The sequence below is a fragment of the Protopterus annectens genome, chromosome 8.part1 (assembly GCF_019279795.1).
Source record: "Protopterus annectens isolate FY-2018-M chromosome 8.part1, PAN1.0, whole genome shotgun sequence".
Classification (NCBI taxonomy): domain Eukaryota; kingdom Metazoa; phylum Chordata; order Ceratodontiformes; family Protopteridae; genus Protopterus; species Protopterus annectens.
Window position 1 is genome coordinate 280524080 of NC_056742.1, and position 24086 is coordinate 280548165.

General features: G+C 42.2%; 1 protein-coding gene across 1 annotated transcript in view; it reads left to right on the forward strand.

The window, feature by feature from the left end:
* ANKRD27 (ankyrin repeat domain 27) overlaps positions 1–24086 on the forward strand; it is a 1716109-nt gene that overhangs the window by 690731 nt on the left and 1001292 nt on the right. Inside the window, exon 12 of the mRNA XM_044081882.1 lies at positions 9779–9911. Coding sequence (XP_043937817.1) covers positions 9779–9911 — 133 coding nt within the window. The remainder of the gene's footprint in view (positions 1–9778; positions 9912–24086) is intronic.

Sequence of the window (24086 nt, forward strand, 5' to 3'; positions counted from 1 at the left end):
CAGCCTTGCTCTTTGTTTTATCTACTGCACCCAGAGTTTTCACAAAATGCCTAGTTCCAGGTATAGCCTTTTACAGAACCAAAGGTTCCCTACCTAGACGACATCCTCATTCTAGCAGAAAGAGAGGACATCCTACAAAACCATCTGTAGTACACCATTTCCCTCCTTCAGAGCCTGGGGTTCACCCTCAATTTTCCAAAATCATCACTAACCCCCCAGCAGGACAAAATCTTTCTGGGCTGCAGGATCAGAACAGATCTGATGCGGGCATTCCTCCCTCAGAACAAAGTTTTTTCCATTTCTGTCCACTTCCAAGACCTAATGCAGATTCAGCAGATATCTGCAAGACAACTGCTAAGGGTCCTGGGGCTGACGGCAGCCACCATCCCTATGCTGTCATTGGCCAGAATGCATATGTGAAAACTGCAATGGTACTTGTTGAAGACTGTGTGGTCTCAATGCGAACACCCTCTAGAGTTTCAGATTACACTTTTTCCCTGCCTCAAAGCAGAACTAAGGTGGTGGATTCAACAAGTACAAATGAACCCAGGCCTTCCACTTTAACCCAGCACCGCAACCCAGTACATGCATATACAGATGCATCAGACCTAGAGTGGGGGGCTACCATGAATGGCCTCATGGTACAGGAACCATGGCATCTTACCCTCTAAAAGAAACATATCAATGTGAGGGAAATGACAGCAGTCTTTTTGGCCCTGAAAGCCTTTCTCCCAAGCCTGCATCCAGGCCCCCTTCAAATCTTCACAGACAGTACCACAGTCACGTGGTAGTTCAACAAACATGGAGGGACTAAGTTCTACCTTCTTTGCTGGATAACAGTCCAAATTTGGGACCTTGCTTCCAGAAACAAACTTATCCCTGCAGGCAACATGCATCTCTTCCCAGGACAACCAACAAGCGGATGTTCTCAGCAGAACATCTTCTCTACAGCATGAGTGGATGCTGAACAGGGACATTTTTCAACACGTTGTCAACCGTTGGGGCACGCCTCAGGTAGATTTGTTTACCTCCCCCCAGAATAGACAGTTGAAAAAATTCTGCACCAAGGATCACTCTCCACTTGCCTGGAGGATACATGCCTTCAGCATTTCATGGAAGGGGACGGTTTCTGTATGCATTTCCACCCTTCCCTCTCATCAAAAAAGTCCTCCTGAAGATCAGGAAGGACAAACCAAAAATCTTCTTGGTGTGTCCCTATTGGCCAAGGCAGCACTGGTTCCCTCTACTACTCTCACTAGCCAAGAGCAGTCACCACAAGTTTTACTCCGCAAGGTGGACCTACTCACACAGAAAGCAACTACAAGGAGATCCTACATATCAAAATGGGAAAGATTCTCCAAGTAGTGTCTCCATATCTCCATAGGCACAGGGATCCCTTTCATGCAGATACCCCTCTGGTCCTTACTTATGTGTGTAAACTCATCAAGGCTGGCCTTTCATACTCTTCAGTGAAAGTCCACCTGTCTGCATTCTTTGCCTGCTTACCCCTAGAACCCCCTCTACTAGCCAGGTTAGATGTTAAACAATTTCTGAAGGGGGGTCTTGCACATCAGGCCACCTAGAAAACCCGTTCCCCCTCCTTGGGACCTTCACTTCATCCTGGAAAAATTCACACCACCTCCTTTCGAGCCAGCCAGTACTGCTACGCTCCAGATGTGCGCAAGGCAGACTATACTGCTTGTGGCCCTCACCTCTGCTAGAAGGGTGTCAGACTTACAAGCTCTCATGGCCAGCTCACCCTACATTATCTTCCTCAAGAATAGGGCGACCCTGCACACTAACCCTTCTTTCATGCCAAAGGTGATGAATTAACTGTTCTTAAACCTCTCTCACTAATGACAGTGAGAGGATACTCCATTCACTGGATGTGCACAGACAACTAAGGTTTTATTTAGACAAAACTAAGTCCTTCAGAAAATCCAGCCAACTCTTTGTAGCCTTCCATCCCAGAGCACTGGTCAAGGCAGTCTCCAAACAAATCATTTCCAGCTGGATCAGAAAAACTGTTTCTTCTACTTCCACCACGGCAAGGACCCACTTCAGGGAGTAAGAGCTTATTCTGCCAAGGCCGTGGCATCCTCCAAAGCCTTCCTCAAAGGCCTGGACACAGCCCCCATTCTGGAGGCAGCCACCTGGTCTACCATACACACTTATCAGACACTACAAACTGGATCATGTCTCCAGAGCCAGGGCAGGATTTGATAGGGCAATCCTGCAAAGCTTTCTGGAATCGGCTACCTCTTCCTCCACCCTTTCTTCTTCCTAAGCTGTGGCACTCCCACAACTAAGAATACTGCAACATAGGAATAGAAGGGCATTAGAATAGTTGTGTAAAATCTTACCATAACCATAGATGTCCTTCTCTTCCATGTTGCAGTATTTCTTCCCCCCCACCCATCCCCCTTTATTCCTTTTGACCTAAGGAGCACCATAGGGCTCACCTTAGAATGAGGCCAGACTTGCCAGCAATTAGCACTTTGCACCTCTTGTAAACATCATTTGGCTCTCTCTACTGGACTGTCCAAGTGGGCATTTAAGTTCTGAGATCTGTGCATGCAGAAGTGACATTTAAGGTCCGTGGTGTGACATCCTACACACCTACAGCAACCAGGCTTAAGCTTTTGTATAAGGAGCCAACATTAGGGTCACCTGAGATGGAGAATCCCACACTAAGAATACTGCAACATGGAAGAGAAGAACATCTATGGTTATGGTAAGATTTTACATAAATATTCTTTTTGCCATGTTTCACAAATGTAATTATTGCTTTGTAATCCCACTTAGTCAGTTTCCAATTTACTGATTTTATTCTTTGTCTGTTAATGCCATGAAGTAGGACATATGTTTGAGTCCCTAAGTTTAACATAGTCCAAGAAAGTCCAATATTTCCATATTTTGTTATATTTCTGTTTGTCTCCTTCTCCAAACCCTGTTCCGAGCTTCCTTTCCAACGTAATTTTGATTCTTCTAGACAACTCTTGTGATTTTTTTTCCCTCTCTCAAGCATTTTCTTTTGAAACACTGGAAAGGTTTCACTGGCACAAGTCTGTCTGTGGTCTTTATTACTAGAAGAACAAGAAGCAGAATCATCTGGAGAGACTTTTGCACTTCTTGCTTAGCATATACTTCATCAAAAAATTAATTTGTTTCTCCAGGGAAAAATATTTTGAAGATAGCTAGGTACAGCAGTTTGAATCTCATACCTGCTTCTCAGCATTCCCTGAATAATGGGATAAATTTACTCCTCTTCTGTCTGGTGTACAATGAGTAGTCATTCTCCACAAACACTCTGCTGTCTCCCATATTTAGTATTTTGTCCTTCTGTCACAGTTTTGTCAGAATCAACTCCTTGTGCTGGTAAGATTACATCTTTACTATTAAAAGATCTAAGTTGTTTTCTCATATCCAGGTTTGGAGCATACACACGGAGTGCCCTTTTAATTAATTCCTGTTGTGGAATAGCAGTCCAGTTGCTTGTATGTGGTTTCATAAAATTAATACTCTGTTCCTTCCAGCTTCTCGGGTGCAGCAGAAAATGTCAAGATTTGATGATGATGCTTTCATTTGATCTTCAACCCATAGGTTCGGATCTAAACTCTGATCTGACTCGGCCGCATTACATATCTTGGATCCAAGAACTGAGCTTCTCCTCCTCCACCCACAATTCCCTACTCCACCATCACTACCTCAGATCTCGTTTGTTGCAATAGCAATTAGCAGCTTCCAGATGAGCTCCTCCTGGGATTGTTATTTGATTACTGTAACTATTTTTTGTCTTTTCTCCACCTTTCTTTCCTTCTTAACTTTTCTTTCGGCCCGTTCTTTGCTCAAAAGAAAAAAAATCTTAGACCGGCTTTACTTCTTTTTTCTTTTCTAGCCATATCCAAAAGCTCCCAAGGCTGGATTTAAAAAATGCATAGGGTGTGCCATAAAATACCATCCTCCGATACCCACACCCTATGTGTTTATTGCTTGGGTGCTAGTTGCCTAGAGTCCTCCTGTTCTATCTGCATGGGCTATAACCAACAAGCGCTGATAGACAGAAGGAGCAAACTTATTTTCAAGGGCCTGCTCCTCTTTTCTTTCTCTACATAGGCCTTCTACTTCAGGACCCCAAACTCCTTCCAAATCTGACTGAGAGTGCCCAGCCAAATCCAAATATTCAGATGCAAACCCCAAGGAAGACAGGCCCCACAAGAGGCCTACTGACTCCGGGGCTTCTTGTTCTCCCTCCCCCAAGAGAAAGTGCTCCTCTCCCTGCCCAACCACTCCAAGATTCTAGCCAGAACCTGCTCCTGCCTTCACTTCCCTGGTCATCACCCCCCCCAGGCAACACTCCAGACTGGAGTCCATTGCTTCATCCGCCAGGTCCTCTCGCTCCTTCACCAGTGCCAACATGGACAAGATTTTGATGCATTTTTTGGGTGCACAGATGTAATTAAGGTTTCTGCCTGCTCTGCCTCCCTCTGTAGCTGTGAGCATCCAACCCCAGCCTTTACCTTTGGCTCCAATTTCAATCCAACTCTTGGCTTCGGAACCCTCTGGTCCAAAGATGCTTAGTGTCGAGACCTTGGTGCCGATGGTTATTCTTACCTTGATGTTGACGGTAGCTCTGAGTGCTTCAGTTCCGACCAGTTCAGCACTGATAGACTCTCGGAGCTACGACATCAGTGCCGAGTCTGAGGGATGGGCTTCTAGTTCAAGGTTTTTGGATCCGTCCCTACCTCTCAGTGCCTCGACATTTGACAGTTTGGCTCCAACGGCCTCCTTGGTGCTGGGGGTGGTTGGGGCCTAGGGATTTTCAACACCAGTGGCTTCACCTCCAGTGGAGTTATCCTCGGGTGCTCATTCTCCTTTGGTGTTTGAGTTGGTGCAGAGAGTTTTCTCCACTCCATTGAGAGCCTTGACACTCCCAGCATTGGACACCTTGTTGGTTCCCTCTGTATCTGTGCAGCAGGCATTCCTCCTGTCCTTTCAGGGACTGACCGTTTCTCAGGTCTCGAGCCTTGCTCCGCAACTGGAACTCCAACAGCCTTTCATTGACTCCTCAGATCTTCTTGTTGAGGAGACCCACGGAAAGCACAAGTGCAAGAGGAGTCACTTGAAATCACCTCCAGAGTCCCCTCACCGATGACACTGATTTTGTGGCAGGAGAAGGGTCCCGCAGATCCCCACCTTTGGAGACATCATGAAAATCCTGGGGCAGAAAGGTGGGTGGTCTACCCAAAACCCTAATCTGGAAAAATCAGTGCTCCTCGAGGCCTTTGGAATAGGACCTTCTACTTCCTGGGTGTCCGTCCCCCCCCGCCACGTGGATCCCTTGATAGACCTTATCTCCTGCAGGGTGTGGAAGGAACCGGACACGGTAGAGCCAATACCCCGTCATCATGACAAGGTCCTTAGTGCTCTCCTAGACAACCCCCATTGGTCTAAGGGTATCCCTGTCGATGCTATGGTGGTTGTAGTGGCCACCAAAAAGGAACTCGCTCAAGAAAGTTCCACTGTCCATCCCTGTAACAGGGAGTCTAGGGCTTTGGACAGATTCGGGAAGCGGGTTTATTCTTCAGCAACCTTTGCCCTGATGGCACTGAACTGTTTGGCCCATATCAACAGGCTTTAGAGGATCTAATAAAAGAGATTACTCAGCCTGCCACAGGGTCCACGAGTGAAGAGAAGAGATCTGTTTCCTCTAAGCTGGCCACCCTCACTGCCATATCCAGCACCTCTATGAGGCTACTTTCACATACTGCAGAAGGAACCTGTGGGGCAGCTGGTTCTGTCATTGCTATTAGATGCCATGCCTGGATGCAGATTTTGTGGTTTTTATGAACCCTTCATGGTGTTATTCACCAACGCCCCTTTTGACGGATCAGCCATGTCTGGTCCATCCGTTCACGACACACTCTCTCAGAGCGAGAAAGATGGGAAGATGCTTTCTGCCATAGGGATCCACTTTGCTAGCTCACAAAGATCTTTTTCCTGGAATCAGCATGGTGGTAAGAAGTTGTGGTTCCGGAAGTCCCAGAGCTCTTCCTTTCAGTCTCGGGGAGAGGTTTCTTCCAGAGGCAGAGGGGGAAGCAATGGACGCCGCCTTAGGGGCAGAGGGGGTACTCGAAACCAGAGTTCCTGAGAACCTTTCTCAGAGAAACCATTTCTGCATCCCTGAGGGGTTACCCAATTGCTAAACCCTGGAGGGGGGCCCATCTGTCACTTAACCCAACAGCCTGGGAAGCCATCACCACAGACCGTTGGGTGTTGACCATCATATACAGAGGGTACAATATTCCTTTTCTGTCCTACTCCAGACCCAGAAAAACTTTCCCAGGTGTTCCACTCAATATGAGGGAGGCAGCAGCTGTGGAAATTTCTGGTCTGCTAAGAAAGAGTCATCCAACCAGTTTCCCCAGACCAGTCCGGATCAGGCATCTACTCAAGATTCTTGTTGGTGTCAACAAAGATGGGGGACTTGAGACCTATATTGAACCTCACAGGTCTGAACAAATCTGTTTCCAAAACAAAGTTCCAGATGGTCACTATTCAGTCCATTCTCCCCGTTACAGGAGAATGACTGGATATGCTCCGTAGACCTCCAGGATGCATACTACTATACAAAGATGGACCGGAGCTCCAGACGATTTCTCTGCTTCTAGTTGAGAGCCAGTCACTTCCTGTTTTGAGTACTTCCCTTTGGTCTTCCACATCCCTCAGGGTGTTCACCGAAGTCATGGCAGTAGTGGGAGCCCATCTCAGACTGCAGGGTTTCCAAGTATTCCCGTACTTGGAAGACTGGCTCATAGCTGCTTCTACCAGATATCTACTCTTGCTAGCCAGGAATTGCATCTTACAACTATCTCAGTACTTGGGAATTTCTGTCAACTTGAAAAAGTCACATCTCCAGTCAGTACAAGTCCTAGACTTTATAGGAGCACGTCTCGACACTTTACAGTTCAAGCCCCCCCCCCATGAATCCTGTCATTGCAGCTTCTTATCAGACAATTTCTACATATTCTGTGCCCCCTGACAAACCTGGTCCTTCGAGCTCTGGGGTGCTCTATTACCTCGGCAAAGAGAGTTTTAGAACTTCAAGCATTATGCATCAAGCCCCCATACCTTATTTTTCATAAGGACAGAGTTAGTCTCTGCACTAATCCCTCATTTGTCCCAAAAGTTGCTTTTGAAGGGCAACATCAATCAGCAGATCAACCTACCGTTTTTTCCCCCAACTACCAAACCAAAGGGGAATACCAACTCCATTCTCTGGATATACATAGACAGTAGAGATTTTATCTGGATAGAACCAAATCCTTTCGCAAGTTGGATCAATTTTGTCTATTTTTCAAAGTCCAGACTATAAGAACTGGTTTCAAAGGTGACAATTTGTAAGTGGATTTCCAAGTGTATTCACTTGATTTGTAATCTAAAATGTATTCCCTTACCAGACAAAGTGAAAGCCCATTCCACCAGATGCATTTCTACCTCCTCTGCATTCTGGTCCAAAGTTTTCATAGATGACATCTGTAATGCAGTTACGTGAGCTAACCCTCATACCTTTATCAACTACTACAAATTGAACATAATTTCCAGAAGCCGAGCGTCCTTTGGCTCTACTGTGCTCTGGAACATCCTTTCTTAGGGCCACCCAGGGTCTAAGTAGCTAGGGTCTCAATCCCATGGGTTGAAGATCAGATGAAAGCAACAACATCAGGTAAAGAACTTATGTTCTTACCATAACGTTCCATCTGTGTTGTTGTCTTTCATCTGTCTTCAACCCCCCTTCCTTGTTTTCAAGGACTGACGAGATGGAGCTCAGACCATTTCCTGGTCATCTTTGAGTTCCTGAAGATGGTGTGTTATTTTTTCTGGTATACATATTTCTTATTCTTCTCCTCTGGCTGTTTCAGCTAACTCAATCTGAGGTAGTGATGCTGGAGTGGGAAATTGTGGGTGGAGGAGGAGGAGCTCACTTCTTGGATCCAAGCTATGTAACGCATCTGAGTTGAATCCGAGGTCAGATCTGAACCCATGGGTTAAAGACAGATGAAAGACAACAACACAGATGGAATGTGATGGTAAGAACATAACTTTTTTCCCTATGTGCTCTGTCCTCTGTAATTGTATTATTTTTGAATGTCTCTTCTTGTGCAGCCACATAGCCACCCTTTTCTTCATTTCACACTCTGTTTTGCAGTCTTATCAACTTATTTGAATATATGTTTAAACCTTCTTCCATTTATTGTTTAAGTTGATATACTCCATCAGTGTTTAATTTATTTTAGTCAGGTCTGTGTGCAATTGTTTTATATTGTCCTCTCGGTTACTGGAAGTCATGTCTGGAGATTGCACTGCTTTTTGCTGAACAGCTACAGTACTTTTCCCAGTCTGTTTTTTCGTTGCCTTTTGTGGCTGATTTTCCTTCATGTACTTTGTATTTCTTTTTTCCTAGCATCCAGGCAGGCTACTTACTAGCCAGTTACCAAAATTTACCCAGAAGTCTAGATTTACTGGCTTTCTCTGCTAGGTTTCTGTTTTCACACTGTGAGAGGTAGAATTAAGCTGTTACTCAGTATGCAGCCATCTTGGAAGTCTTGCAGCACAAAGTAGTCTTTGAGGTATGTAGTACAGTTGTGTGAATTTTCCCACTGTAAATAGAAGTTTGAGTACAAGGAGTCTTTCCTGTGATACAAATGTTCTCCTCTCACCTTGCCTTTTTTCTTCTGATTCATTATTTTAGGTGGGATGTTATTCAACCCTATTCTTTGAGGTACTCTCTTACTCAAATTTACAAGTACTTTGACCCCAAGAGACTACCTTTCTACCTGATTTGAAGGCTTGATGGGCATGCTTGTAGGTGACTACGTCAGTCACCCCCCACAACAAAAAAGTACGAAAAAAAGAACTGAAGATGACATATGTATATCTCCCCGTACTTATTTATGTCCTACAGACATCCTTGGATTGGGGAGAATCTGTCATTATGCAAGAGTCGTCTGGAGCTTAAGAAGTCAGTCCGTACTGTCAGATGTCTGTCTCTCTTAATAATTCTCTCTCTTATTATGAATCCTAATTCAGCTCTGATCCTACTACTAATCTTTATGGTTATAGTAAATATACTCGCAGAACACTTTTGTCTTGTGGCAGTGAGCACATATTGGTCCAGTATGCTTTTGAATGAGTTTATTTTCTTTTACTCACGTAAAAGTAGCTTACATTTAAGGTTCCCTGTCATATTTCCTGCCTTTAGGAAGTGAAGATGAAAAAGAAATGGAATCAAATAGGCTGCTGGTAGTAATTTTGTTAAATAGGCAGGGTATTACTGGGATGCTAAGAAAATGTTGTAACTGATTTTGAGTACTTTAGTTGGAGCTGCATGACATCTACTAGCTTAACACTTGAACACACAGATACATTAATGTTTCAAATGCAAGATGTTACCTTGGGAATTCAGAAGTCGCATCCTGCCATGAAGCAGACTGGAGCTTATGTATTAGTTTCATACAGGGTCGTTTCTAAAGTAATTTGAAATCAATAATGCACCTACTTGCTGTAGATGAGTATTGCATATCATTTGGCTAGCTTCAGCATGCCAACATTTCCTTGGTAGTGATTACAGAATAATGGTAATTTCCTGTTCCTCACTGTTCAGGTGTGCAAATGCTAATATATTAATTTATTTGTGCCATAGTATCGATTATGCAGTATAAAATTCAACATGTAGAATGTGGACAACATCATTATTTTGTTGAATACTGTTTTACAGGATGGCAAATCTAAGCTACATTAAGAATTTCAGGATTACCAGTTCAGTGCAGGATGAGCTAGGTTATTGCTTGACGTCATTTGAGGCAGCAGTAGAATATATCCGCCAAGGAAATCTCCTTCAAGATCAAACGGTATGTAAATTTGCAAAGTGATGTATTTACTCTGCCAGATATTTTAAATACTTTTACTCTCTTTATTGTTACTGCAAGTACTTTCTTCCCTTAGTAGGCAAATATACTTTGAATAAGTAGCATAACTGTCTGTCAGACATTTCTTCACCTTATAATCTCTTCCTTGGTTCATTAAATTTAGTAGTTTCATTTGCATTTAAATAGATGTTGATATATCGTGTACACAATGTCATACCTTAACTATTTCTTTGACAGTTTTCAATGCAAATCTTTTCTAATTGTAAAGTAATACAAATTTAATAGCATGAAACATTGTTTGTGGTGCAGAGAAACAGTCAGAAAGACAGAGCGACAAACAGATGCAGATGCATGGGCACGTAATATGTAATGTTTTGTTGTCCCTATCTTGCCGTCCTTCTTGCTGGTTGGGTTTGGAGCCGATCCTCTGCTCTGACTCGGACGCATTCTAAAGCTCGAGAGTTTCCACTGGCTCGAGGCTAGACCCTATCCCAACATGCCTAGTGAGAGTTACCCAGATCTCGTTTGCCACTTGAAGCTTCAGGATTGCGAACGACTGTCTCAGGCTAAGTTGAATTTTCTATTATATTTTCTCGTAAAATATTACTTTTTGGTAGCACAATTTTTTTCCATATGTTAGTTCAATCTGTTGTTTGTTTAGCCCACTGTCTATCGCTTGTTTAGTTGCAGTTTGCTGTTGAGGCCGTCGTTTTCCTTTTCTTTCAGGCCTACCATCTCCCTCCTTTGTAAATTATGAATCCATTAAAGTTAGAGGATTCGTCCTACCCTTTCAGCCCGTTTTAGTTGGAGGGCTCTACCTTATTCCCTTCTTTACTAGGAGCTAGCCGTTTAAGTTAGAGGCATCTCCTTGGTTGGAGGAGTTGTCGTTTTACTTTAGAGCCTCTCCTCCTTCCGTTTCTTTCTCCTTAGGAAAAAAAACAACTTTCTGGTGTCTGTTTTTTGACGTGTGTGTCTCCATATTTTCTATTATACTACCTTGTGTCGCTGTTGCGTTTTGTGGTAAATGTGTCCAAAGAAGTTGCTAAAGAATCCATCCCTTTTGGATTCAAGAAATGTGATTCCTGCATCTCAAAAGATGTCTCTAACTGATGGTCATACCAGCTGCGTGTACTGTTTGGGAGCTGTTCACCTGCAGGACTTTTGTTCCATTTGTCATGGTTTTATCTCTAGAGTCCTGCAGGAGTGCAAGAACAAGCTAATCTTGAGAGGATTGTTGAAAGGGCCATTCGAGGCATCTAAGGAAGGGACTCGGGCATGAAAATCAGACAAACCCCCCAAATTGGCATCTTCGTTGGCTCCGGTCTCAGAACCATCGTAGGGTAAAGACAAACCGTCTAGTTTGTCGGATCCAATATCTATCGGGTCCGACAAGGCTTCATCTCCATCGGTTCCATCAGTACCTTTGGAATCATCTGGGAGCCATAAAAGATCTAGGTCTCCCTGCTTGGGACCGATGTGTTCCGTGCCACAGTCCCCACTTCTCCAGTGTGTGGCAGGCCATCACCTATCGTCCATCCATTCCTCTCAATCATTCAGGAGCCTTTCGGATGACTATGTGGAGAGGGTGGTGAAGAGGCTTCTCAGGACACTGGCCTTGGCAAAAATGTTATCGAGCCCAGCCCATATGGAAGTGGAGCTGACTGTCCAACCTACCCTGTCATTGATTCCTTCTCCGCCTCACCCAAGCTCAGAGCCAGAGTGCATGGAGATCATTGTGGTGGAACCATCGGATCCGAAGACCACAGGTCACTCGTATCCAACAACCACGGATCACTCGTATCCATCATCTGATCCGATCCCTTCAATATCTCCTTCTCTCGAGGGATCTAGGTGCAGACGCTCCCTTGTCAGCTTTTGGGGGGGGGAGCAAGCAAGATCGGACTCTTGTCAGATCCTACTCTCCCAATCAGAGCTTCGGTGCAAGTGAGTTTGGTGCCTACACTGGCCTCGGAGCCATAATCTTGGTTCAGAGGAGATCTCCTGGCTCTTCGTAGCTGGAGAACCTGTCGGGCTGGGATCACGGTGCCTTCGAGGTGATGAGGAGTGTGCTGTCCTCTCACACTGCTGTACCCTCGACTACAGTTGTTCCTTCCCCTTCTGGGCCATTGTCCACCACCGAACCACCCCTCCTCCCCAGGAGTAGGGAACCAATGCCCTAGGATGCCCCATTGGGCAACCCCCCTCTTCTGAAAACCTCTCCAGAGCACCCCTCAGAGGAGGTTCCTCAGAAGAGGACTTGTATAACATCGGACATGGACTTGGAGGACTCAGAATCTGAGTCCCCACGGTCACCCTCTGAGGATGTCTCTTTTTCAGACATCCTGGAAATCCTTAAGTAGAAGGGTGGCTGGAAATCCCTCTCCCTTTCTGAAGATGAGTCCATGTACCTGGACGCATTTGGTTCCTGACCCTCCATCTCTTGGGTGTCATCGCCCTTCGACCCGCTGCAAGGTGTAGTAAGTCGAAAGGTGTGGAGCTCCCCAGAATCGATGGAACCAGTTCCACGGAGGCCTAATAAGTTTATCAGTGCATCGGTTGACAAACCTTTTCTAATTAAGGGCGTACCATTTGATGCTATGGTGGTTGCGGAAGCCACAAAGAAGGAATTGGCAGAAACCACTTCTTCTGTCCATCCGCCAAACAAGGAGTCCCGTATGATGGACAGGTATGGGAAGTGCATCTTTTCTTCAGCGGCCTTTACCCTTAGGTCACTGAATTATTTATTTCATTTCACTTGTCTCCAGAGGGATCTCCTGAAAGGACTAGGAGATACTGTACAGGATCCTACAGCTGCGGGAGCTAAAGACAGAACTGTTTATCAGCTTGCGACCTTGTCTTCTGTAGTTAACTCCTCCATGCGGCTTATTTCCTATGCAGCCGATGGAGCAAGCAGGGCAGCAGGCATAGGAGTCACCTACGGAAACATTCGTGGAAGTGCCTGTGTCAGTTTGCAGAGCCCTTCAAGTCCTCCTTTACCAACGCCCTTTTTGATGACTCGCCCTTGTTCGGGCCCAAGGTAAGAGACTCTCACCAGGTGCGAGCAGGATGGTAAGACTCTCTCTGCCATGGGAGAACGTTTTTCCACGACTACTAGACCTTATCCCAAAGGTCAAACAGGTGGAACAATGTGGTTCCAGAAATCCCAGGGAGCTTCACCTGATGCATGTAGTGACTCTTCTCCTAGGGGCAGAGGGGGGAATAATAATGGGAGACACCATCCTCACAGCAGAGTGAGGGCAACAGAGATATGTTCTCTGGTAGGCCCTTCCAGTGCTCCTAAAAGGAGGCCCACCTATCCATCTCTGGATGCAGTCGGGGGCAGATTGTCACTGTACCCAGAAGCCTGGCAAAGCATCACAAAATACACATGGGTACAGTTGGTAATATCCAGGGGATGCAGTATTCCTTTCTCCATGCTACCTCTCCCCAGAAAACAAAAATCCATTCCAGATGTGCCACCAATCTAAGGGAACAAGTAACCCTAGAAGTTCAAAGGTTGCTAGAAAAACGAGTCATCCAAGAAGTCCTTGCAGACCAAATCGGATCCAGAATTTACTCAAGGTTTTTTTTATTATCAAAGAAAACAGGGGACTGGAGGCCCATTCTGGATCTCAGCAGACTGAACAAGTCTGTCAAGAAGACAAAGTTCCGGATGGTGACACTGCAGTCCATACTTCCCTTTCTGGGAAATGACAATTGGATCTGCTCCATCAATCTCCAGAATGCATACTACCATATGAAGCTGGACAGGCGATCCAGGAGATTACTATGCTTCTGGCTGGGAGCCAGTCGCTACCACTTCAGAGCTCTGCCCTTTGACCTCACCACAGCCCCCAGGGTGTTCAGCAAATGCATGGCAGTAGTCACGGCTCAGCTGAGGCATTTAGGATTCCGGGCGTTTCCATATTTAGATGACTGGCCCCTTACTGCCACCACCGAGCATCGACTAACCGAGGTAAGGGACACCACAATCCACCTCTGCTCTCAGCTAGGCATCACTATAAACTACAAAATGTCTGCCTTGTTGCCCTATCAATATATTACATTTATAGAGGCAGATTTAGATACCAAAGACATGATAGCAAAATTGCCTCAGGAGAGGGTGTTGACCATTCAACACCAGGTTACGATCTTAATCGGGAGGACAAAGATTCAGGCAAGATTTGTTCTCAAAGTCCTGGGCTCAGTGGTGGCAGCAATAACACTAGCTCCTTTGGTGCTCTTCTACATGAGGATATTACAGTGGCTCCTATTTGCTCAGTGGTCCATGCAAGATATACCCATGTCACACAAAATTCTCATCACGAAGACCTGTGAGAAGGACCTAAAATGGTGGCTTCAGTCTATGCATGTGACGATAGGCAGACCATTCATCCTCTTCCAACCAGTGGCCACAGTGACCATGGATGCTTCCCAGATAGGGTGTGGGGGCATTATCTGGGACAGACTGTTCATGGGACTTGGCAACAACACCAGTACCACTAGCACATCAATGTCCCAGAGATGAGAGCGGTGCTCCTGGTGTTGCAAGCATTACAGGGCTCTCTACCCATGGGGACGATCGCAGTTCAGACAGACAATATGTCAGTAGTGTGGTACATCAACAAGCAAGGCGGAACCAGATCCTACCCCTTGTATTGAGAGGCTCTAAGAGTATGGCAGTGAGCAATGTCTTCCTAATGCTTTCTGATTGCGATGCACATTCCAGGGAAATCCAGCGTGATAGCAGACAAGCTAAGCAGGGCTATTCTTATGCCTCACGAGTGGTCCCTGAAGCAGAATATTGCAAACCAGATTTTTCGCAGGTGGGGCCAGCCTTGTTGTGACCTTTTTGCCACCTCCATCATTACTAAATGCCGCAGCTATTTTGCCCTAGTCCCCCCACTGGAACAGTTGCCTAGGTTCACGATTGGCCCCCGGGACTTCTGTATGCTTTTCCCCCGTTCTCTTTAATACCCAAGGTTCTTCAGAAAGCAAAATCGTTGGGTTGCAAACTAGTACTCGTCCCTTACTGGCCTCATCAAATATGGTTCCTGTTTCTATGGCCCCATCTTCAGGAGGAGCCTTGGATCCTGGACCCAGTTCCAGATCTTCCGGAGCATCAGTCAGGCGCACTCCATCCTTCCTTACAGACCCTCAAGCTAACAGCTTGGGTTCTCCATTTCCCATTTTAGCCAGGCTTCCTGACATCTACCCTGCAGTACAAAATATTTTAATTTCCTCTCGCAAATCCTCAATGAGAAAACATTTTATACTAGCAAATGGAAGCGGTTCTCTTGTTGGGCAGCCAAAAATTGTATTGATCCTTTTACTGCACCTATTTCAAAGATCCTCAAATTTCTCGCTGAAATCTTTAACCAAGGAGCAGCAGCAGCAACTATCCGAGTTCAGCTGGCTGCTATTTCCAACTTTCATGTGGGAGAAATGGGTTCCAATTTTATGCCCCACAGGTTATGCAAAGGTTTTCTAAAAGGTACTATACTATTGAGACCCCCAATAAGAGAACCACCTGCTCCTTGGGATCTAAATTTAGTCATAGCTGCCTTGATTCTTTCTCCGTTCGAGCTGGCTAATACTTGTTCTCTGAAATTTTTGACTTGGGAAAACTATTTTCTTCACTGCCATTACCTCAGCCAGGAGGGTATCAGAATTACAAGCTGTATACATTCGTCCCCCTTATTTAATTTTTCACAAAGATAGGGTTACTCTCAGAACCACCCCTTCCTTCCTACCAAAGTTTGCTCAGAGTTCAATCATCTTCTGTCCTTCCCTGTTGGCCAATCTGTTCATGATGTTCATGGCAGTTTGTTTTGCTTACCTCATGTCCATACACATTGCTGTATCCTTTGGAACTTCAGTCTCTGTGTTCTCATCACTTGTCTATTTTCCCTGCAGTTGCTTTTGTCACTTTACTGGGCTTTGTCTACCTCTGCCTTCAGGCCAGACTCCTCTTTTTGTGACTTCTTGTGTTTCCATACTTTTCACTCATTTTTGTGTGGTCAGGGGGTCTTTGGTCCTTCCTTCCATTGTGGTGTGGTGGAAAAAGCTTTTGGTTATGTAGTAGAGTGTGTGTATGTTTGTTGTTCTTGATCTTGTCTTTTCTTGTATATGTTATTCTGGAAGATAGGGAATTATTATGTTTGGCTATGATGATTGTTGTTATGAGTTGTTAGACTTAGAGGTTTTATATATCTTGGTGTATATATATATATATATCTTATATATATATATATATATATATATATATATATATATATATATATATATATATATCTGTGTGTGTGTAGTGTCTGTATGTGTATATATGTATATATGTATATATATATATATATATATATTTATTATAATTACACATACACATAACACAACACACACCACAAAGAAATATTTTTTTACTTAGACAGAAGACAAATGAATTTCAACTAACAAGAAAAATTGTTCAAAGTGATTCATATGAGGATTCATTATGAACAAAGCTGTAAGATAAGTTATGAAATAAAGCAACACTATTTAAGGACAACACAAAGATTTAGGTTTCAAATTAATCAAAAGTCATCTGTTTTTTATATATTTATTATTTCATTTTTTCATTTTTTTTTCATTTTTTTTTATTTTTATATATTTTTCCTTTACAAAAAAAATATAAAAAAATAATATATATTCCTTTTTTTCTCTCTCCCAAAATAAATGCCCTTCTTCTTTTTCCTTTTCTCTTTTTATATATGTCATAATATACAAAATTTTTTATTTCCTTTTTTATTTACTTTATTTTATTTTTTTTTTTTTTTTTTTTTTTTTTTTTTTTTTTTTTTATTTTTTATTTTTTTCTTTTTTTTTTTTTTTTTTTGTTCCTTTTTTTCTTTTTTCTTTTTTTATTTTTCTCTTTTTCTCTCTCTTCTTTTATTTTTCTCTCTCTCTCTCCTCTCTTTTTCTCTCTCCTTCTTTTTTTTTTTTTCCTCTCTTCTCTCTCTTCTCTCTCTTTTCTCTCTTCTTTTTTTCCTTTCTCTTCTCTCTCTTTTCTTTGTCTTCTTATTTTCTTTTTTTTTTTTTTCCTTCTTTTTTCTCTTTTTTTTCCTCTTTTTTCTCCTCTGTTTGTTTTTTTGTTTTTTGTGTTTTTTTTCTCTCTGCCCTGTTGTCTCTGTTTTTTGCCTTGCTTTTTGTGTTGTCCCTCTGTTGTCCCTTGCTTGTTGTTTTTTTTGGGTGGGTGTGCCTCTCTCCTCTCTCTTTTTCTCTTCTCTTTTTCTCTCTCTTTTCTCTCTCTTTTCTTTTTTTCCTCTCTCTCTCTTTTTCTCTCTCTCTTTCCTCTCTCTCTCTCTTTCCCTCTCTTTTTCTTTCTTTCTCTCTCCTCTGTTCTCTTCCTTTTATTTTTTTTTTTCTTTCTCTTTTTTTTTTTTTTTTTTTTTTTCTTTTTTCTCGTGGTGGTTTTGTTCATTTTCTGTACTTTATCTCTTTTTAATTATACCTCTTTCTTTTTCTCTTCTTTTTCTTTCTCCTCTAAATACCTTCTTTTCCTTTTTTTTTTCTCTTTTCTTTTCTTCTTATAAAAACTCTTCTTTCTTTCTTTTTTCTTTTTTTTTCTTTTCCCTCTCTTTTTCTTTCTTTCCGCCCTCTCTCTTTCTCTCTTTCCCTTTTTCCTCTCTCTCACTAAATATCTTTCTCTTTTTAATATTTAACCTCTCTTATATATCTTTCTAATAATTAATATTCCCTCTTTCCCTCTCCTCTTTCCTTTTCATACTCTCTCAAATGCAAAAGGAAACTCCCTCTCTTTATTTGGTGTTAAATGTGGTGTTAAAGTGTTAATTTTAAAATTTATAAAAAATAAAGGGATATATAAATAATAGTGTGTATATATTTATATATATTATAATTTTTGGAAATATAAAATATTTTATTATACAAATTTTTTATATTATATGTGTATAGGTATTGTAAATATAATTTTATTTTATATGTAAAGCACTTTGGTTATGAGTTTCTGAAAAAAACTAATTCTTGTGTTTAGCTAGCATTTGGTAACAGCTTCTCAGTCTTATCTTCTGAATGTGTTCAAGAGTTTAAATCTTTTACATATTTTCTTAAGAAGATTCATTGTCTAAGTGGTTTTTACCCATTTCATAGCATGGGACATTGTGTCAGCCTGAGTTAATGATGAGCTCTACCAGTTGATTTAGTTTGCTGAAGGTGTTTTGTCTAGGACTGAAACAACTTTATTGCAGCTCTTAACTGTTTTGCTAGAGCAGTGTATGATGGGTATATTTGTAGTGCTGACCATCAAGTTTGCCGATGCCTATTGAGCTATTCATATGTTTCTCCTACATTTTGTAGTCAAATAAAGACCCTTGAATAATATCTGATGGACTTGACAGAAAAATCCAACATGTACCAGGGCATTGTACCCCAGACTATACATTAATCAAACATGTCAGTTATTTATTCTGTTAATGAGGCTGTATGTTTAAACAATGTCTATAATAGTATGTATAAAGAATGTAACCATTAATAATCTGGCTTCTGATCAATTGCAAAGAGATTTGATTTACCCAGTACTTAACATACAGGTAATTAAAAGGCAGCTGAGTGAACCATACAAAACTCACAGTGTGTTTCTCAGTATGCATGTAAAAGGCACATATTAGGTGTCAATTTAAATGCAGATATGTATCTTATAAAATTCCAAACACATAATACAGAGGCGCAAACAATAGTGCCCATTACAGGAAAATTGATTTCTCAATCTACTGTATCACTATATGGAATTCTAGAATACTGAGGGCATGGAATGGGAGATGTTCCACATCTCAACCATCCTTTTGCACTCATGGAATAACCATGATAGTACCAGTCTTTGACAAGACCTCTAGAGTAATGAATCATGGGTCTATTTGATGAAACAGTCTAGCATGACTCTGAACCCTCAGTTTAAAAGGGTACCTTTTAAGACCCTTAATAAAGTATCAGCACAATGGTATAAACATCTTCTCACAAGACAAATACATCAGTAAAAGTCTGGGCTATTTAATTGTATATGTCATAAAATCTTAGGCCACCAGGATGTTATATGTGGTATATATTTACTGCCAAAATATTGTATTAAAGTATGTACCCATGTAAAGTGTTCTGCCCTTCACATGATTCAACTGAAAATTCTACATCTTATAGAATAACAGTATGTATTTCATGCAATTTAGCTTAAAGTACCTTATTTGGGATCAAGATACACAAACATGCAAATATCAGACATTGTGTCTTGCAAAACCAATACATGTCAATTTTAGATTTCTATACAATGTATACACATCCATTCTTTCTGAAAGATTCTGGCATTATAGGAAATCATAAATTCCAAGGATGAAATACTTACCACAAAGTGTCTATGTAATGCTTTGACCCAAGTAAAGGAGTAGCATGGTTCAGAATATATAAAAGAAACAAAAAGCAGACTATCTGTTCTAGAATATGCTTGAAAATAACTAAGAACAATTACCATTCTGAATTTATTTTTCTTTTTTTTCTCATCTTACATATATACTTTATAAATACTATATGATTGTGTATCTCTTTTATGTTATATTTATTATTTTATATTTATTCTATATTTCCCATTTTTTATCCTTTCATGTTATCATTTCTTGCTATGTCTTTCTAAACACTACATGGTGTGCTTTAATTCTTTTTCTTCCCATAGTGCATCTACTATTAAAATTTATACATATGTCTTTGTGATTCAGTAACAGAATAAAGCTACAAGAGTGTTGTCCTTTCAAAACACTATTTTTCTTTCATTATAGAACACTTCAAAAAGGTATTCACTTTCTGACTTCAAAGTTTTCCTTATTCTTTCCTACCTGCCTATACAAACTTTTTACACAAAATACTGTGTGCCTCTTGTCATTATCAAGACTATAAAACAATGTTTTTTCTTTTCCCTAATGCTTCTGTTTTGTGTTTCTTTCTTCTCTTCCTGTGGTTTGTTGGTGTTTTTTTTTCACTTGTGTGATGTTGCCTAAAAGTTGTGTGGTGTATATTTGTCCTCTGTTTGCCCTTTGTTGTTTTCTTCAGCAAATAGTCTGCTCTGTTTGGTGGGAAATTAAAGGGGCTGTTTTTTGTTTTTGTGCTGCAGCCACCTAATGGATGAGCTCCAGCATTCCTTTCCTCCTCCTTTCTTCTGCATGGTTGCCTTTGGATTGCTCTATGTCTGTATGTGCACTCTGTTTGCTGTCTGCTATGGGTCTATTATGTTTCTGTACAACCTGTGCATGTTTGAATGTTCCTTTGCTTCTTCCATATGTATGACTGCTTTGTGCATATAGATGTGTTGACAATTTATATGTGTTATATTCATGTGTTATAGGCTTGTTATTACGGTGGCCTCTGCCTCAAAAGATTGTGTGGGTTTTGTGAATGCCCTCTCAGTGGGGTGTATAGTTATATACTTTTATAATATATATGTCTGTATATTAAGTGTTTTTATATATATATATATATATGTATTGTGTGTGTTTGTGTAAAATATTTTTATATATATATAGTGGTGTTGTGTGTGTATATTATAAATATATGAAATATATTTATATATATATATATATATAGGTTTACTGCTGTATTCAGTTAACAGGATCTCTCCTGTCTGTTCAAAGATGTATCAGCAGTAACTCTTTCATGGGTTCATACTAGGCTATCTGCCCTGAGCAATTTATAAGCCTAGCCTGATTCTGTATATTCATGCACTTGATTTGAGTATACTGTGCCCTTTTTAGGTTTAGTTTACTGTGCCTCTGTCTAATAGTGACAGGGAGTAATCCCTGGGACAAACCTCGATCATCCATGTAGATTCTTCTTGAAGAGATTCAGTGAGGTGCTCTGTCACATGAACTGGAATTCCATTCCAGGCAAGCCTCTGAGTTATGAACCTGTCCCTCCAGCAAGTTCTATTATATCTGTGCTGGGGTTCAGTCTCAAGTGCAATCCTAAGGGTTTAGATTTACTGAAAGGTGGAGCATGTTCATTAATTCCTGGATTTGACATAGCTTTGTATGTCGACATAGATAAGCCTCGGTAAGTGAGTAGAGCTGGGTTTTTTGCCAGGCATATGGCATCTGTTGAGACCATGATCACCTCACCCAGGTGAGATACTTTGGGGTCTTTGGGTGCTGCAGGTGTGGGGTGGGCGCATCTCAAAAGACATTGTATTCTGATTTGTGGGGATGGAATAAAGAGAACACCGTGATTACCTCTCTTGATCTAGATGTAAGGCCATAAGTGATGAGGTGGGCTATGTGAAGGTCTCTTTCTATCCCTTTAGCAATGTGGTTTTTCAAAAGAGAGAAGATTGTTATCAACTTAGGTTGGGTCCCCTGTCTTTCTCTGTATGAGTTTCATACAACCATGTTAATTGTGACTGTGCTTTTTTGCCAAAGGTATATTCGCCATTTTTAGCATTGCTCGCTCGCGCATGAATTGCTGGTACCAGTTATCTGTCTCTGCGAGACCACGGAAAGATGTTTGTGTGTGTCAGCTGGAGAGTCGATTATGGCGCAGTTTGCGGTATGCGAGCCGATGACCACATAATCCTCCATTTTACCTGGAAAGAAAGTATATACCAAACAAGGTGGTCCCAGGACAGAACCCTGTGGGGCCCGCCACTTGGCCGGTTTCAAGTCCTGACATGGCTCAGCAACTCTCACTCTATGGTTCTGTCTTTGGAGCCAGTTTGCGACCCATCTTGTGACATAAGGGGTTTATATTTAAGCTGGATAGCTTATCTGATCTTGGTGAGTGTGTGTCAAATGCCTTTGAGGTCAAATGGGCTGTGTGGACTACTTACCCTTCATCTATGGCTTTGGTGACTGTTTGAAAGTCGCCAGTTTCAAAACGGGATCTGCCTTGACAAAACCCGAGCTAGGTAGGATCACAAGTGTCTGTGGGTCCCAATGTCTTTGTTTATGAGCTCCATGATGATCTCTCATAGCCTTGCAGACTAAGCTAGTCAGGCTTATGGGCGATAGTTTAGAGGTCCATAGAGGCTCTCCACCTTTGTGGAGTGGGACCACTGTTGCTGTCCATTCTGTGGGCACATATCCTGTAGTGAGGCTGAGATTGTATAGCTGTTTTATTTGAGGGATTAGTTCCTCTTGGAGTTCATGTAGGGCAACCTGGGACACCATCTGGTCCCATGGAAGCAGTGTTTTTGCTTTGGAGAGGGCAGCCTTCACCTGAGCATCAGAGATGTTTGGGAGGCAGCCCTCTGCTGATAGATACTTGCTCTTTTGGGGGAGGGTGGAAGTTTGCACTGAACCTGTCTGCCAGGGATGTCTGTGGTTTCAGTGTATTTTTGTCGTTTAGAATCAACTCAGAACAAGTCTGGGAGTTGCATCCCAGGTTTCTAACATAACTGAAAAAAGCCTTATGATTGTCTTTGGTGTCCTGTGCAATTTTCTCTCGAAGCTGGCCTTGGAGGATTTTATGAGGGATCATAATTTTTTTGCTAGTACTGATCAGAGATGCCTTCCCTATTAGGGATTTTGCTCTATCATGTAGTAGCTTCCTCCTTCTGTTGTACAGTTTATTTATGGCAGGGGTCCACCAGACTGGATGCCTGCCTTTGGATGATTGGGTCTTGGTTTTGTTTGGGATAGCATGATCCATGCATTCCTGGAGATGTCCGTAGAATGTGTTTATATAGGATTCTGCAGTTTGCATAGTTTCCACTGGCCCTGGGGCCTTGAAGGATTCCACTTGGTTTTGAGAATGAAGTTCGCTTTGATAAGTTTTTCACTGTGGCAATCTGGGCTGGGGGTGGGGTGGCGAAGTGGACATCCAGTGAAATTAATTTATGGTCTGATCTTACCAATGAGGGATATACTTCTGGTGTGGAGCATAGAGTCCCCATGTTGGTAATGATCAGGTCTGGTATTGTCCCCTCTTGTGAGATGGTGACTAGTTGTTCCATAGCATTTGAGTTTATAATTTCCAGGAACTTTGGGCTAAGGTGCTGGGGCTTGAGTAATTAACTCCCAGTCAATGTTTGGGTAGTTGAAGTTGCCCAATATAATGGTTGTTCAGAGATCTTCATGTTCTCCAATGTTTTCAGGAAAACTGGTGTGATTCCTGACTTTGAGAGGTAGTCTGTAGGATGCTATAAACTGAAAAGCAGTCTTGCCCACTGTCAGTTGCACATGGATGGTCTCTCTAGATACTTCCGTGCAATGCACTAACCTGGAGGTGTGGCTATCTTGATAAATATGGAAACTCCCCTCCTTTTGTGGTTCAGTCTGGTTTGGGGCCAAAAAGCATGATATGAAATTGTAACCTGGTAGTGCTGGGGTGCTCTCTGGACAGACCAGGATTCTGTCAATGCTGGTCTCGATGTTCTCCATACTGAGGAGAGCAGTGCGTGCATCCTAGGATTAGACTTCTGGTTTAGCAGCATTACCCTTAGTTCTTGTTCTTGTGTGCTGTCTATGGGGGTGGGTTTGACTTTTGAGCCTTGCCTAAAAAGGCCGCATAGGTGGCAAACTGTAATATCCGAGCCAAAGTGGTGACAGGGGCAAGCCATCCCTAAGCGAACAGCATTGGCTTATCGAGAGCATATCATCCCAATTTGACTTGAACATAGTCCCGCTAGATAACTAAAATTTAATAATTATTCAAAATCGATCATTTGTCTCTTTGACTGTGGCATCATTTAGGTGAGGTAGATGCTGCTCAAGGTCAGGATCATAACAGCCTGGAGCTATAGGTCAGAACTCCTCCTATGTCTCTTTTCTGTGGTCAGAATACGTCTCAGGTCATTCACACCAGCATGTACAATGACTGCGGTCATATTTGTATTTGCTTTGGGTGACCTGAAATTGCTTGCGATATGTAGGATCCTAGCATCAGACGGGCAGCTCACCATGACTTCTCTTTATTCAGCCTGGTGGTGGGCGTCAATGTGTCTGACAATGGGAGTCACCCTATTACCAAGGTATCAGGTGTGTTATTCGGTATAAGGGCTGTGGCTGTAACACACTGACTTTGTGGTTATGTGTTGTGGTGTTTGTTTTGAGGTAGCGTTTGCTTGGATGTCTGCTTTGGAGGTCTCTGTTGCTTAGGTAGATTTTTATTTAGAGCCTCCGTATGTTTTGTGTATTT